This window comes from Penicillium soppii, assembly GCF_028829465.1.
Source record: "Penicillium soppii strain IBT 18220 chromosome Unknown utg000007l, whole genome shotgun sequence".
In the NCBI taxonomy this organism is placed as follows: Eukaryota; Fungi; Ascomycota; class Eurotiomycetes; order Eurotiales; family Aspergillaceae; genus Penicillium; species Penicillium soppii.
Genome location: NW_026643237.1, coordinates 1,606,204 through 1,618,744, shown reverse-complemented (window position 1 = coordinate 1,618,744; position 12,541 = coordinate 1,606,204). Strand labels below are relative to the sequence as shown.

Here is a 12,541-nt window from a genome sequence, read left to right as displayed (position 1 = left end):
AGGCTCAATAAATACATGTAGCAGCTTGGTATTCGCGTATAGACCCATCCATGGATTTGATATCAATGACGTAATCCTTGATAAAGCTCTTATCAAAAAACATCAACTTCATCTTAAGCCTTGCTTGGGAGTGCAATATCGTACTAGAATATTGTACATGAACAGAAACTTTTGTATAAAATTCGCTGAAACTTAACTTTAGACAGTAGGTAGTAGTTCCCATTTCCCAACTCCACATACCAATTATGCAGGGGACAATTTATTCAACAAATGCAAAGCAGTCTTCGTGCGCTCCCTAGTGTCCAATTCCGAATCATCCTCAAGACTAGCCAATCGCTCCGCAAACCCAAGTGAGCGAAGCCGAACCGCGCGCTCACGGCATCCCTCGCGATCGTTCTGATCTTCCTCGTATATGAGATTGATGACCACCCAAACACAATTCGACCGGACATCCTTGTGCGAGTGGTTGAAGTAATTACCCAAAGAGCGTAGCAGGTCGCGGTGGAAGGCGACGATGCGGCGGTGGCGAGGATGTCCAGCGGCCAAGTGGATGATCAGCGCTGCGGCAGCAGTGATGATTTCGTTCGGGACGTGAAGAGGGGTCCCTGATTCGCGGCGATGGGGGAGTTGGATGGTTTGTGGTCGGAGAGTTTCAGCGATTGTATCCAGGAAGTCGTTTTGACCGAGCTCGCGGAACAGATACTCGATCATTTCTGGGGCATCGCGGCCGCAGATCATATTGCGGAGAAGATCGAAGGTCTGTTCTTGGACGGCGATGTCGTCTTGCCGGGATTGCGTGGTTTGTGCAAGGGTGCCGTGTAAGACGAGTTTGCGGCGGCGGCGCGCGTCCGGCAGAAACATGTCTAAGCTCATCTTAGAAGGGGGCATAGTGTCGGTCATTTTCAGGTCTTCGTCCCATTGTGCTGCGTCTTCCATTGGATTGAGGATGTCGACTTGTTCGCCGGCGGAGTTGGATCGGCCCATGGCTATCCCGGAACTGTCGATTTCTTCTTCCAGGCCTCGTTTGTTCAAGGCGGCGCGGACTGGGTCTTGCGAAATGACTTGCATGATCCATTGTGGACCTAAGGTTTGGACGATGTTCATTCTAATGTCGTTTGCTGTGTCGTAGACCATGTGCTTCAGGGCCCATAGCGACTCGATTTGTAATTTAGTATTAGATGAATGGGCGTGTTCGCAAAGAATGGGAATGATGTTGGCAGAGATGATTGCCTGTGAAAATGATGTTAGTTACATCTAGTGAAATGAGAGTCAAATATTAACATACTTCTTTCATAGGGCTGAAATCCAATGCCAGATTGCAGATTGCAGCCGTTGCCGCGATTTGCACCTCAGTGTCGGAATGGCGTAGAAGAGCAAACAGTGGGTCGGCCACACCAGCATCGATGAGGCTAGTTCTCAGCACGCTAACCGATCGTGTCAACATCCGAGCTGTGCCACAGGCAGCAAGAATGGTGGGAATCGGGTTTCCATCCTCGGCAGTATTGCTGGGCATCGAGGCATCAACCGGTGCATCGCTGGGCCTTGGCTTGAGAGCATCAATAATGTAAGGAACTACGCCATGCTCACAAATGGCCTTGCGGTACTCGTCTTTGAATGGAACGAGCGCCGCCAGAGCCTTGAGGATGTTTTCACGGTAGCGCATTACGTGGCACAAGGTCGGGGAGTAGCCGGAAGGTCCGAGGCGACATTCTGGGGAAAGAGTCTCAATATCCCGGGCTGGTGCATCCTCTGCATGCCACATTGGACGAGAGGTCTCAGAAACCGGGTTATAAGTCTCTTTGAGAAGTTGTGAAAGTCGTTTTAGTGCACTGCCTTCCACTGCATGTCTCTGCAGTTCTTGGTCATCCATGACTAAATTGGCCAAGACAGCCGGTGCTTCTTCTTTCAAACGTTGGGTAGATGTGAGGAGTCCATCATAATTAGCGCCATCTTCATCTGCTAGGCAAAAGTCCCTATCAAGCATCCGAATCAAGATGGGAATCAACAGATAGCTGAACATCGGGATCCGCTGCTTTTTCGCCAATCCCAGACGGAAGAGAACGGTGACGAGACGAGCGGCCATCAACCGTATCATTCCGCTCTCAGAGCGGAGGATGCAGAGTAGCCATGGAACAATTGGATTCTCATCGTCTTCCGGGACAGGCGTTTCAGACAGTGAAAATGGCGGAGGGAATGAATGGCTCTGTCGTCGCTGAGAACCTCCATGGCCAAGGGGCGGGAAGTTGGCAGAACTAGACGATGACTTCGTGTGTGCCAGAGGAATCGAAGGCAAAAGCTGCTCCATGGGATTAGCGCCAAGATGACGGGGCACTGCGGAGCCCGACAAATATGTGGATCCCCACGGACCCTTCTTAATATCAGATGGAGCGAAACCCGGAAGCTGCTTCGGAAAAACCGTCACAATGCCCGGTGATGACAAAAAATGCTCCGCCCTCCATTTGGACTGTTCAATGATGACGGCGACGGCGCGCAAAATGGGCGCTAGCTGGGCGGATGGAGGGGCCGGGAGTGGTAGGTCTTCCAATGCCCCCGGCTCTTGTAGATGATCCTCTGCTCCAGGTAAAACGAAGCCCTTGGCCACGACAAATGACGCAATTTTGAGTGCCAGAGCGTCCAGCACCCCGGATTCTGCTAGTGCGGTCTTGTGGATTTCCTCCGTGCACAGCTTGCCAATCAAGGCAGCCGATAACTCGATGGCGGCCTGGCAGCGCAAATTATTGTAGTCTTGCGATAGAGTTCGTCTAAGGAAGCTGATGTTTGCAGAAGTGAAGACAAGATCCGCAAGTTGTGTGTCCCGGGGCCATTGTTCCTGGCTCTGCAACGGCAATCGATCCGCAATTGTGTTCAACAGTCGTAGAATTGGAAGACAGAATGAGTCAGGGCAATCTGGCGACGAGAGTATTGAAAGTAGGGTGGGGAGTATGTTGCTTGCGAATATCGGAGTAAGGAAAGTTGGACCACCTACTCAGCAGTCAGTCAGTGGATTCTTTTTGGAAGTATTCTTTTCATTCCGAAATTGGATACGCACCTTGTGCCAAGCTTCCAACAATTAAAGTGGCTTGAAGACAAGCATCATAATCTTCTGACAACTTGCGAGTTGCTCGATCTTGCAACGAGAACTCATTGAACTCCGCCGTTCCCGGCCATCTCGATGTCAGCACTTGCGCTAGAGCTGGGATGATGCCCTCCGCAATATATGCCTCCTTACGCTGATCATGTCCAATGAGTTCATTCTTCAGGTTCCGTAGAGCTATTATTTGGGATGAAACCGATTCGGCGCTGTGTAGTTGTAGCAGAATCGGTGGTGCGGCAGCTCGCGTCATCGTCCGGCGATCACGCCCTCCCGCGGGAGAGTCTCAATAATGCAGATTGATTATATGGATCTTGAAAGGTGAAGAGGAGTGCGTATTAAAACTTAATCATGTGAAGTAAGGGTATAACATTTGCTATGTGGCAAGCCGGAACTGTAAAGCCGGAGTCCCAGTATCTCCGCACTTTCGTAATGCCATGATTCACCGTCTTGAAACGGAAGGGCGGCACCGGGAAACTCCTCTTTCGGTACTCATACAATATTTTTCACCAATGTCCTCTTTCACGTTGTACATTGTAGTCTTTATAAATCTTCTTTGATTTTTCTTATTATGCTATTGGTTCCAAAACTTCGAAATTTAACATTAAAATATTTCGATTTTTATGTTTTTTGTGTAATTTTCTTCATTCTTTTAGTAAGACAAATGTAGGGCCCCGGGGTACTATGCGGTACATATGCATCAACTTCTGCCACTAAGGTCCATCCGATATACAGTGACTCGGCAAAAGTGTTAACACCTATCTATACCGTCTTCTGTTACGGGCATACCGCCCGTAGTCTTCAAATTACTATTGGTGGAGAATCAAATTGCTTGCAGAATCTTGATCGGGGGCGTTGGTACTTTTGCGGTGTGACTGTTACCCCGATGCGTAGGGCTGAGAAATATAGCATACAAGGTACGAAAGAATCAATAATTGCAAATTGCAAATGTGAGAATCTACATATACTGTATATGTAAGGAGTAGAGGTATAATAATTGAAGCCCATATAGTACAATATTATACTAAAATACAGCGCAAAAAAAAACCGAAAAGCCAAGTACAATCATTGTATATTTCAACCTTGTATTGTAATGGTATTGTCATATGAGCAGCCACTGACAACATGTAATTTCTGGTCCAAAGCGATCAAGATTTTCAATGTTCTTGCCCCCTTCCCCTTCTACTTCTTGAACTTGCAGAGTAATGATCCCAAAGATTTGCTTTGATTTCTCTTCTCTACTCTTCAAAAGCCTCATAAATTAGTCTCTTCTAAAGTACTTTGAGCCTCTGAGAATGAGGCCGGCCGTGCGCCAACGCCAACCACAGCGTCAGCTAGACTGTGCGCCCACGTGGTCCTACCTTGCACTGTGAATGCTCAGTCTGTTACATTCTTTAAAATATGTTGGCGTCTTCGCCCTCGCCTTCACAGGCCGCTTTGCGTTCCCCGCTTCCTTCAACGGGTTCGCATTCGCATTATGAGCCTTCTGCTCCACAATTCAATAGCCCTCGATCATCACGTATGGTTGAAGAACTCCGGTCGGCCTTGAACCGGCATACCGTCGATCCCTCCCCTGAAACCTCAGCCAGACGCGCTTCTACATCTGCATCTGACGCCCGGAAGAACACTTCGGCCTTGGCCTCGCAACCAGTCGCCGCTTCAACCGCTTCGCCTACAAACCCTCTCACTGCCCCCTCGATGCCCGCCCCTATCGCTTCCAACAAGCGCAATAGCAAAAGCGACCATCACCCGGATGCGACGCCGGCCGATTATGATGGCCAAGACTTGGAAAGGTCGCAGTCTAAGCGTCTGCGTGCCTCCAAGCCTGATGTCAAGATTTTGCCCACGGAGTACGAATTGGCGGAACCCCGTGACATGGTCGTGCTGATCTCCAGTATGCTCATGGAGTTGATCCGATTCAATGACAAGATCCCTCTACACCAAGGCCGTTTGACTCGCTTCCACTCGCGCTCGCCGCCCCGAATTTCCGTCCAAGATTACCTGCAGCGTCTTACCACCCACGCCACCCTCTCACCCCCTATCCTCCTCAGCATGGTCTACTACATTGATCGACTGTGCGCACTATACCCCGCTTTCACCGTCTCCAGTCTCACCATTCATCGATTCCTGATTACCAGCGCCACAGTCGCTAGCAAGGGACTCAGCGACAGTTTCTGGACCAACAAGACATATGCTCGAGTGGGCGGAATCGGCATGACGGAATTAGCCATGCTGGAACTAGAATTCCTGTTCAAAGTCGAATGGCGCATCGTTCCACAACCAGAAGTGCTTGTGGATTACTACCAGAGCCTCGTCGATCGATGCGACGGGTTCGAAATTGAACGCCCCTGCGAGAACGGCGACTCGATGGCTGGTCCTACTGGTATGGCTCCAGCGTCTTGATCGTAGACCGCGAGGTCTGCACTTTTAATTCTGGTCAACTCGGGCCGGTCTCGAGTCCATGGGGATGCTTCTGTCGCTCCGTCATCTGGCGGTGTGATCTAATACATATCACTTGCATTTATGGAGCTGTGATGGGACTCCATTGCTACTCTTTGTCTTAATATCGAGGTGCCACACGCATCAGACGGCATGGCGCTATAGAACAGGAATCTATCTCAGCATATATCAAAGGTCGACAGGCGATGCCTTCCTTGTTTCCAGCGATTTTCTTTTTCAGCAACGATTCGGCGTTTGATGTCCAACGAGATGAGGTGATATCTATGATCAAATTACCCAGCCATCTCAACTGATTTTTTAGAAAGATACAAAATTCAAATACCTTCCTATTTTATTTCGTGATCTATAGAGCCTTTGCTTTGCTTCAATGATTATTTTTTAGATTATAAAGCTACAGCTTCCAAGTTTACGTCTTCTATTTAGTCGTCGTCGTCGTTGTAATCTTCCGGCATCTTCGCATTTCCCAGCCATATGACCTTTATCATAACGGATGATGCGCATATCGAATGAACAGCCTGGCACACTAATCATGTAAAATGCTATCATGAGTGTTTATCTCGGCGCCAGATACCCTCGCAATTCGGGGAGAAATGTATACAGCGGATGTCATGCTCGGCTGGAATGTTCGGTTCAAGGAGAGGAATGAGGAATGCATCTTATACAAGACACACGTATGTATATCATTCTTCAAATAAACTCTTTGTTGGCGAAAGCCAACCAATGCCCATGTGCTGTGAATTATGTCGTTAAAGACTCGAACTATAAAGCCCGAAAAAGGCCTAGTGCGAAGTAGTTTGCACTGTTTGTAGCTCAATATATCCAATTTTGTATAGCTCCATCTTTTCTCTGCAAAACGTTCAATCACTGTTCTCGCGGGAAGTTGCTGATGACTCGTACAATAATATCCTGTTTTAAAATACTAAATTGTGCCATTAGCACTGTCGCTATATAGCGAGCGCATTTTGACAATATCACGACCCATAACGTTGAGCGCATAGCATGAGCACTTTAAACCGCTAGAATGGACATTCAAAACATTATCAGAGGAGTCAAGCCCATCGGTGGGGAGGTCGTCCCAATCAGAACTGTTCAGGAAACAAGACCTGTCGAAGAATTCGGTATGATCTATAACATTGGCATCTTGCAACACCAACGACTGACTTAGAACTAGCCGATGCTTTTGTCGCAGAAGTCAATGTCAAAGCCGCATCCAAAGTGATCAAGTAGGCTACAGCCCTCAAACAAACTGCGAGACCGTGTACGCAATCAACTAACGGTTCCAGGGCTCTCGACTCTGCATTCCCCAAAGATCCATCAGTCCCACTATCCCACCTCCGCCGCTTCGCCAAGAGAGAGATGCTCCCTGAAGCTCTAAAGGAAGAGATCAAAAAGCAAAGCGCACCAGCAGACCCAAAGCAGACAATCTTTGTCCTCCTCTCACCACCCCTCCCCGATCTCGTCGACCTGAAAGCTCTACTCGCTCCATTTGCGCCAACTTCAACATCTACGAGCAACACCTCAACCACGGATGGCACATCAGACGAACCACAAACGCCAACAATTCACCTCTACTCCACCAAAATCCCCCTCTACCCTGCTTTCAACGCCACCCAAGCCGAAACCTGGACCAAAACTCTCTGGCCAGTAGTCTTCAACCCCGCTGCGCCCCGCTCCTTCGTCGCACCACCGCCGCAAATCCTCGCCCGCGCCCAAGAATCCATCTCCCCCCGAGCAGGCTACTACCTCTCCCTCGCACAAAAAGTGGCCCAAGAAGCCCACCAATCGGGCCAAGGTCGCCCCGTCGGCGCGGTAATCGTCGACCCCGCAATCAATAACTTCCCCACAGACAACACATGGGACGAAGCCGTGCTAGCAGTCGCAGGCGACGCGCGATACTCACGCTCAGAAGGTGGCGCTCCACCGCAGAGCCAGCAGCACGCGGGCGGCCCAAACCCAGCGTGCAACAGCTACAACGCAGACGTGGAAGGCGGGCCGGAACTGCACGCGCTGATGCGCGCGGTTGAGCTCGTCGCGCGCTGGCGCAGGGAGCACGACCACGAAGGCGCGTCTGCGCTGCCTGGATCGAGCGAACAGCCGGAGTCGGAGGCGCGACTGAGCGCGCTCGAGTCGCACTTCTTATATCGGCATAACGCGCCGGTTGCGCCGCTATCGCCGTCGTTGAAGAGGAAGCTAGACGAGCCGGCTATTGAGTCGGATATCGTTCCTGTGTCCATGTCTGAACTCCATACGCCGCTTCCTGGGATTGGTGGTGAGTCGTTTGGGGACGCTGTGCCGCGCATCCGGACCCGGTCGCAGGGTGGGTATCTTTGTACGGATCTCGATGTTTATCTTTCTCATGAGCCTTGTGTGTGTTGTTCTATGGGGTTGTTGCTTTCGAGGTTCCGGGCTGTTGTTTTCCCTAGAGGGGGGCGGTTGGTTAGTGGGGGTCTTGCGTCTGAGCCGGTTGTTGGGCCTGTGGGTGAGGAGATTGAGGGTGAGGGTGGGAATGATATGAGAGAGTATTATGGATTGCATTGGAGGAAGGAGTTGAATTGGCGGGCTCTTGGGTTTGAATTTGTTGAAGACGACAAGGGAGTTGTCGGCGCTGAGATGCCTGCGTTCCATGCGTGAAAATCACTACATACATGTGTTTTGCAAGGTATGCAGATATGCAGAGGGTGTGGATTTAGATGTTGACCTATGATTATGAGCTACGCTGTCATGTATGAACCCAACTATGCCCGGATATACGAGAAAATCATGTAAATTAGGCTTGAAAAGTCGGACTTTTCTATATATCTCTTTTTGCTCATCTTACCTCGCGCCTTGCCTTGAGTTTTTCTTGATATTTTTATGGCCCCCCCCTACTATCTTACATGGTATGAGCCTACATAATTATGTCTATATATTTAATTGTAGTATTAATACCAAGCGAAATGAAAAAAAACTTCCTTTGAATTTTTTTGGTAAAAACAGGCTTTTTAGAGATACCACAAGTTGGTATTCGTCTCACGCTCAGATATGCACACCTCAACCACACCATACCCGGACCTTTACACCAAGGTATCACTGGCCCCAACTTCTTTCTTCTTCTCTCCAGGCTCCAAGAGCAACCCCCGGGCTAAATAGCCAACTCCCACCGGTCTATGCAGACAAAGATATCAGATCAAGGAAATTCGTGACATCGTCACAAGATCTTCCTTATCCACGCCGAATATCAGGCGACATGGCAAAGTACATGATAATAGAAGGCTAGGAACACACGCCAGTTCCTTTTCCCCGCGCTTGCGAGGCCAAGATTCGAAAGGTGTATCCATGAGAAAACGAAAGGGGTATAAACCGAAGTTGACATCCCGTAAGAAACAGCCCATAGATTTAAAAAAAAAAAAGTGGCTCAAAGACAATGCGTTGCGCAAGCAGATGTCAGTTCATAGCTGCACATTGAAAAAGGGCAAAAAAAGAAGAACAATTAGAAAGCAGGTCTGAAATGCTCGTTTAGAACAAAACTTGAATATGACTGAGCTGTGGGACGGCTCAGGCCGTGAACTCGTAATCTTTGTAGAGATGCAGGTAGGGCCCGCCGTACCCTGTGCTGTGTCTCTCAAGATGGGTTCATGTTGTATTGCATGTGCAAAGGCGAGCCGTTAAAACACAAGTGGGTAGAGCTCGCCGAGTGAGGGTAGTATTTATTGCCTGTTCTGTAAGGCTAGAAAAAATCCACACAAATGAGGTTCAAAATGCATGGATTGGTTGACTCGTAATTCGATGTATCGTGGATGTTGGGTATGTTGCTGTGAGCGTTGTTGAAGAATGGATTTCTGCGATTCAATCCATGCGCTGGTAAAACAGAAGGTAGGCGACCTTATTGTCGCGAGATCCGTAACGGCCAAGTGGAGTCCGCACTCCAGATGAAGCGGCCGGAGAGGATGTAGCACCATTCACGTTCACGGATTTCTTGCTGGCGTGTCCATTGACACCATTGCCGTTGACCTGGCTCCAGCCCTTGTCGTTATCAGCCGAATCCATATCATCCTGGTCGATGTGATCGAAGATGTTTCCATTGGGCGTCTTGCTGTTCTTTTGTTGCTCGAGAGCGGCAGCAAGAATCTTGGGGTCTTCTTCACCACCAGCTTCAGCCACGTCCTCGCTGCGAACGCGACGGATAACGGTGTCATCCATGCGGATCCATTCCAGACCTTCTTGGCGGCGAACGTCGACCGTGTAGTGACCACCGCTGGCATTCTTTCCGTGGTGATAGATAACACCCATGAGGCGGTACTTGGGTGGGCCTCCGTTGGTCGCAAAAGCGTTGCGTTGATGAAGAGGGAAGACTTCCCGTGGGAGATCCAACTCAAGGGGGTATCCAACTTTCTTCCAAATCTTCTGGGTAGCTCCAGTGTGACTGTCGTAGTGGAAACGCTTCAGGTGGAGAATCAGGACAGGAGGAAGTGTTTCGATGAAGATTTGCTTGGTAGCAGTCACGTTAGAACCACGCGACGAATTGAAATCACCCTGGATGCTTTCCGGCTTGGTCAATCCTTTGAGCGCATCAAGAATGTTGTGGACATCATGCGACCCAATGTCGAGCTGCAAAGGCTGATAAGGCTCCAACGTGACCGAAGTCTTGTTACCAGGCACTTTGAATTCTGAGCGAAGCTTGCCACCAAAGATTCTAGTCACTGGCGACTCGCTGGACATGGCACCAGACAGCTGAGTGACCGCTGCTTTCTGCTTGTGACCAACTTCCAACCATCCATCGACGACAGAATCGTCGCCCGCCTGCTTCTTCGAGGTGTGTTCCTCAGCACGAGCGCACTCCTCGTGCATCTCTTCGAGAAGGAAACCCAAGAACTCCTGAGCATCCTGCTGGTGTCCGCGTCGCATGTCCCGGAAGCGTGGCAGCTGGCGAACCATGTCGTAAACAAATTCAGGTGCAAAAGCGTCGCCGTATTGCTCCAACTCGTTGGCTTTCAATCTGAGACGAAGTTGATCTTCAGAAGTGGCGGCATCAATAACACGGAATTCTTTCATAAACATAATCATTGCATCGATCAAAGGAAGATCACTGTGGAAACTGTGCGCGGCACGTCGGCCGAGGTGGTCAAGGAACTGATAGAATGGGGTACAGGAAACAAGAATCTGCAAAACAGAGTTCATGTAGCACATGTTTCCGGTGTTGACAAGGCCGCGAGGTTCAAGGAATGCGATCTTGTCACTGTATTGGGTGACATCTTCTCCGAGGCCACTCAGAACATCAGCGAGGTTTTCATTCTTCTGTGCAGGCATTCCAGTTGATTCGGCCGAAGCTGCGGCAGCGCTCGCTGCCTTTGCCGATGCCTTTGAACGAACAAGATCTGCCCAAGACTTGGGTACAGTAGTGATAGGCGAGCTTGGCTTAACTTCAGCGTGAACAGCAGTATCCGGTTCCACTGCTTGGGCAGGGGTTGCAGCTGCTGTCGACTTAGGCGTTCCGGATGCGACGCTGCTGCTATCTCTGGCGTGTTTGCGAGGAGTGGCTGCGACGTTTGGCACCGCTGGGAAGACAGGAGTAGGTGCTTGCTTTGATGTTTTCGAGTGTGCCTGTGATCTTGCTACTGATGAAGGAGTAGTGGGTTGAGTGGAGTCGGTATCCGACTGTTGGAATGTAGTCGGGGTTTGAGGTTCGGACTCCTCTTGAATAGACTCATTTGAAGGTTTAGGTTTCTCATTGGGGGTTTCTTCCATGGTCTGGGGTGGGTCCTTGGAAGGCAGCTCGACCGACGACTGCATCACACGGCCCTTGCGACGCTTGCGTGGGATTCTGGCCGGGAAGGATTGTTCTGGAACGGAGAGCCAAGGGAGCTTTTGATTGGTCAGAAAACCGTCCAGGACAGCGTACATGGGATAAATCAAGGAGCCAAAACATACAGGTGGGGTGAAAGCAGGTTTCGGTGGTAAGTTTGTCTTTTCCTCCCATCGCGGTGGCGGAGTCGAGTGAGATAGAGCAACGGAATTTTCCTGCAGGTCGGGTTGCATGGGCGGCATCGATGGATGCAGGATGGGCGGAGTCATGATCGGCTGCTGATGAGGAGTTGGAGTTCTTTGTTGCATATGCATCGGATGGTGCGGGAGATGCGTCGGTGCCATAACAGGTTGCGAGTGAGGGTAGGAAGATACAATCATCGGTCCATACTGCGGGTGGTACGCCCGTTGAGGTGGTTGCATATGTCCATAGGGCGGGTACCAGTGAGGGTATTGCTGGGGTGAATAAATTGGAGGCATGTGGCCATTCATGGGTGGATACCCCATGTATTGAGGAGAGCGCATGTTGGGAGGGATTGGATTGTAGCTGAAATCCTGTTGGCGTCGGGAAGGAGGCATGGATGGCTGCCCGTGGGGCATCGCAGGGAGATGGTGGTTCATTTTGACCTGGCTAGATGGAGAATATGCCCTGACGTTCGGTCACGCGTTTATCTCAACTGAGAGCCATGCGCGATAGCAGTCAAGACGAGGTAAAAGGATGGAGCTGCAGGCGCATTTACGCAGCCATCTTGAGCTCAAAGAGAAAGGTGGCGGTTTTGCGAAAGTTGGGCGGAGGATGAATTTCTCGAGAAAGCTGTTGGGTTCGCTAGAAACAGTGGAAGGAGAAAGGCAAACCACGTTGAAGGAGAGGAAGAAGAAGATCGCTGCACAAGTCCGATCCTGGAAGAGGATTTAACTAGTTTGATAAGTGAGCAGTATGAAAGAAAGAAAAAAAGATAAGAGAAAAGATGAGGGTGGGAAAGGCCTCTATCAATCGACTGAAATGAAGCACTGAAGGAAGATTGGTTGGCCCCGGAGATTATGGGGTCACGTGAATGACGATTTGTAACCTGAGGAGGGGCGAATGAACTTCACCTCCAACTGGCACCCTGAGGGCCGTCCCTCGATCACTTCATTCTTTGGCCTAAGAGGTCACTGTGCATTCTTTCATTGTATTTGATCTGATTTGATCTGATCTCTGGTGGAATA

The 12,541-nt window shown here is 49.9% G+C and overlaps 4 protein-coding genes across 4 annotated transcripts; 2 read left to right on the top strand and 2 right to left on the bottom strand.

The window, feature by feature from the left end:
* Positions 1–243: 243 nt before the first annotated feature.
* On the bottom strand, positions 244–3,344 carry N7529_009875 (armadillo repeat protein; the record flags this gene model as incomplete). Its single annotated transcript, XM_057245402.1, has 3 exons — positions 244–1,230; positions 1,286–2,982; positions 3,050–3,344. The coding sequence occupies 3 exons, from the start codon at positions 3,342–3,344 to the stop codon at positions 244–246; spliced, it is 2,979 nt and encodes a 992-aa protein (XP_057093665.1).
* A 1,148-nt stretch (positions 3,345–4,492) lies between these two features.
* phoB (regulatory cyclin phoB) lies at positions 4,493–5,494 on the top strand (the record flags this gene model as incomplete). The annotated part of the gene is made up of 1 exon (XM_057245401.1): positions 4,493–5,494. One exon carries the CDS (start codon positions 4,493–4,495, stop codon positions 5,492–5,494), a length of 1,002 nt encoding a protein of 333 aa, XP_057093664.1.
* Positions 5,495–6,572: 1,078 nt separating this feature from the next.
* Positions 6,573–8,182, top strand: N7529_009873 (putative tRNA-specific adenosine-34 deaminase subunit Tad3; the record flags this gene model as incomplete). Its single annotated transcript, XM_057245400.1, has 3 exons — positions 6,573–6,669; positions 6,723–6,774; positions 6,835–8,182. 3 exons carry the CDS (start codon positions 6,573–6,575, stop codon positions 8,180–8,182), a joined length of 1,497 nt encoding a protein of 498 aa, XP_057093663.1.
* A 1,194-nt stretch (positions 8,183–9,376) lies between these two features.
* On the bottom strand, positions 9,377–11,953 carry N7529_009872 (mRNA-binding ubiquitin-specific protease UBP3; the record flags this gene model as incomplete). The annotated part of the gene is made up of 1 exon (XM_057245399.1): positions 9,377–11,953. The coding sequence occupies one exon, from the start codon at positions 11,951–11,953 to the stop codon at positions 9,377–9,379; it is 2,577 nt and encodes an 858-aa protein (XP_057093662.1).
* Positions 11,954–12,541: the final 588 nt, after the last annotated feature.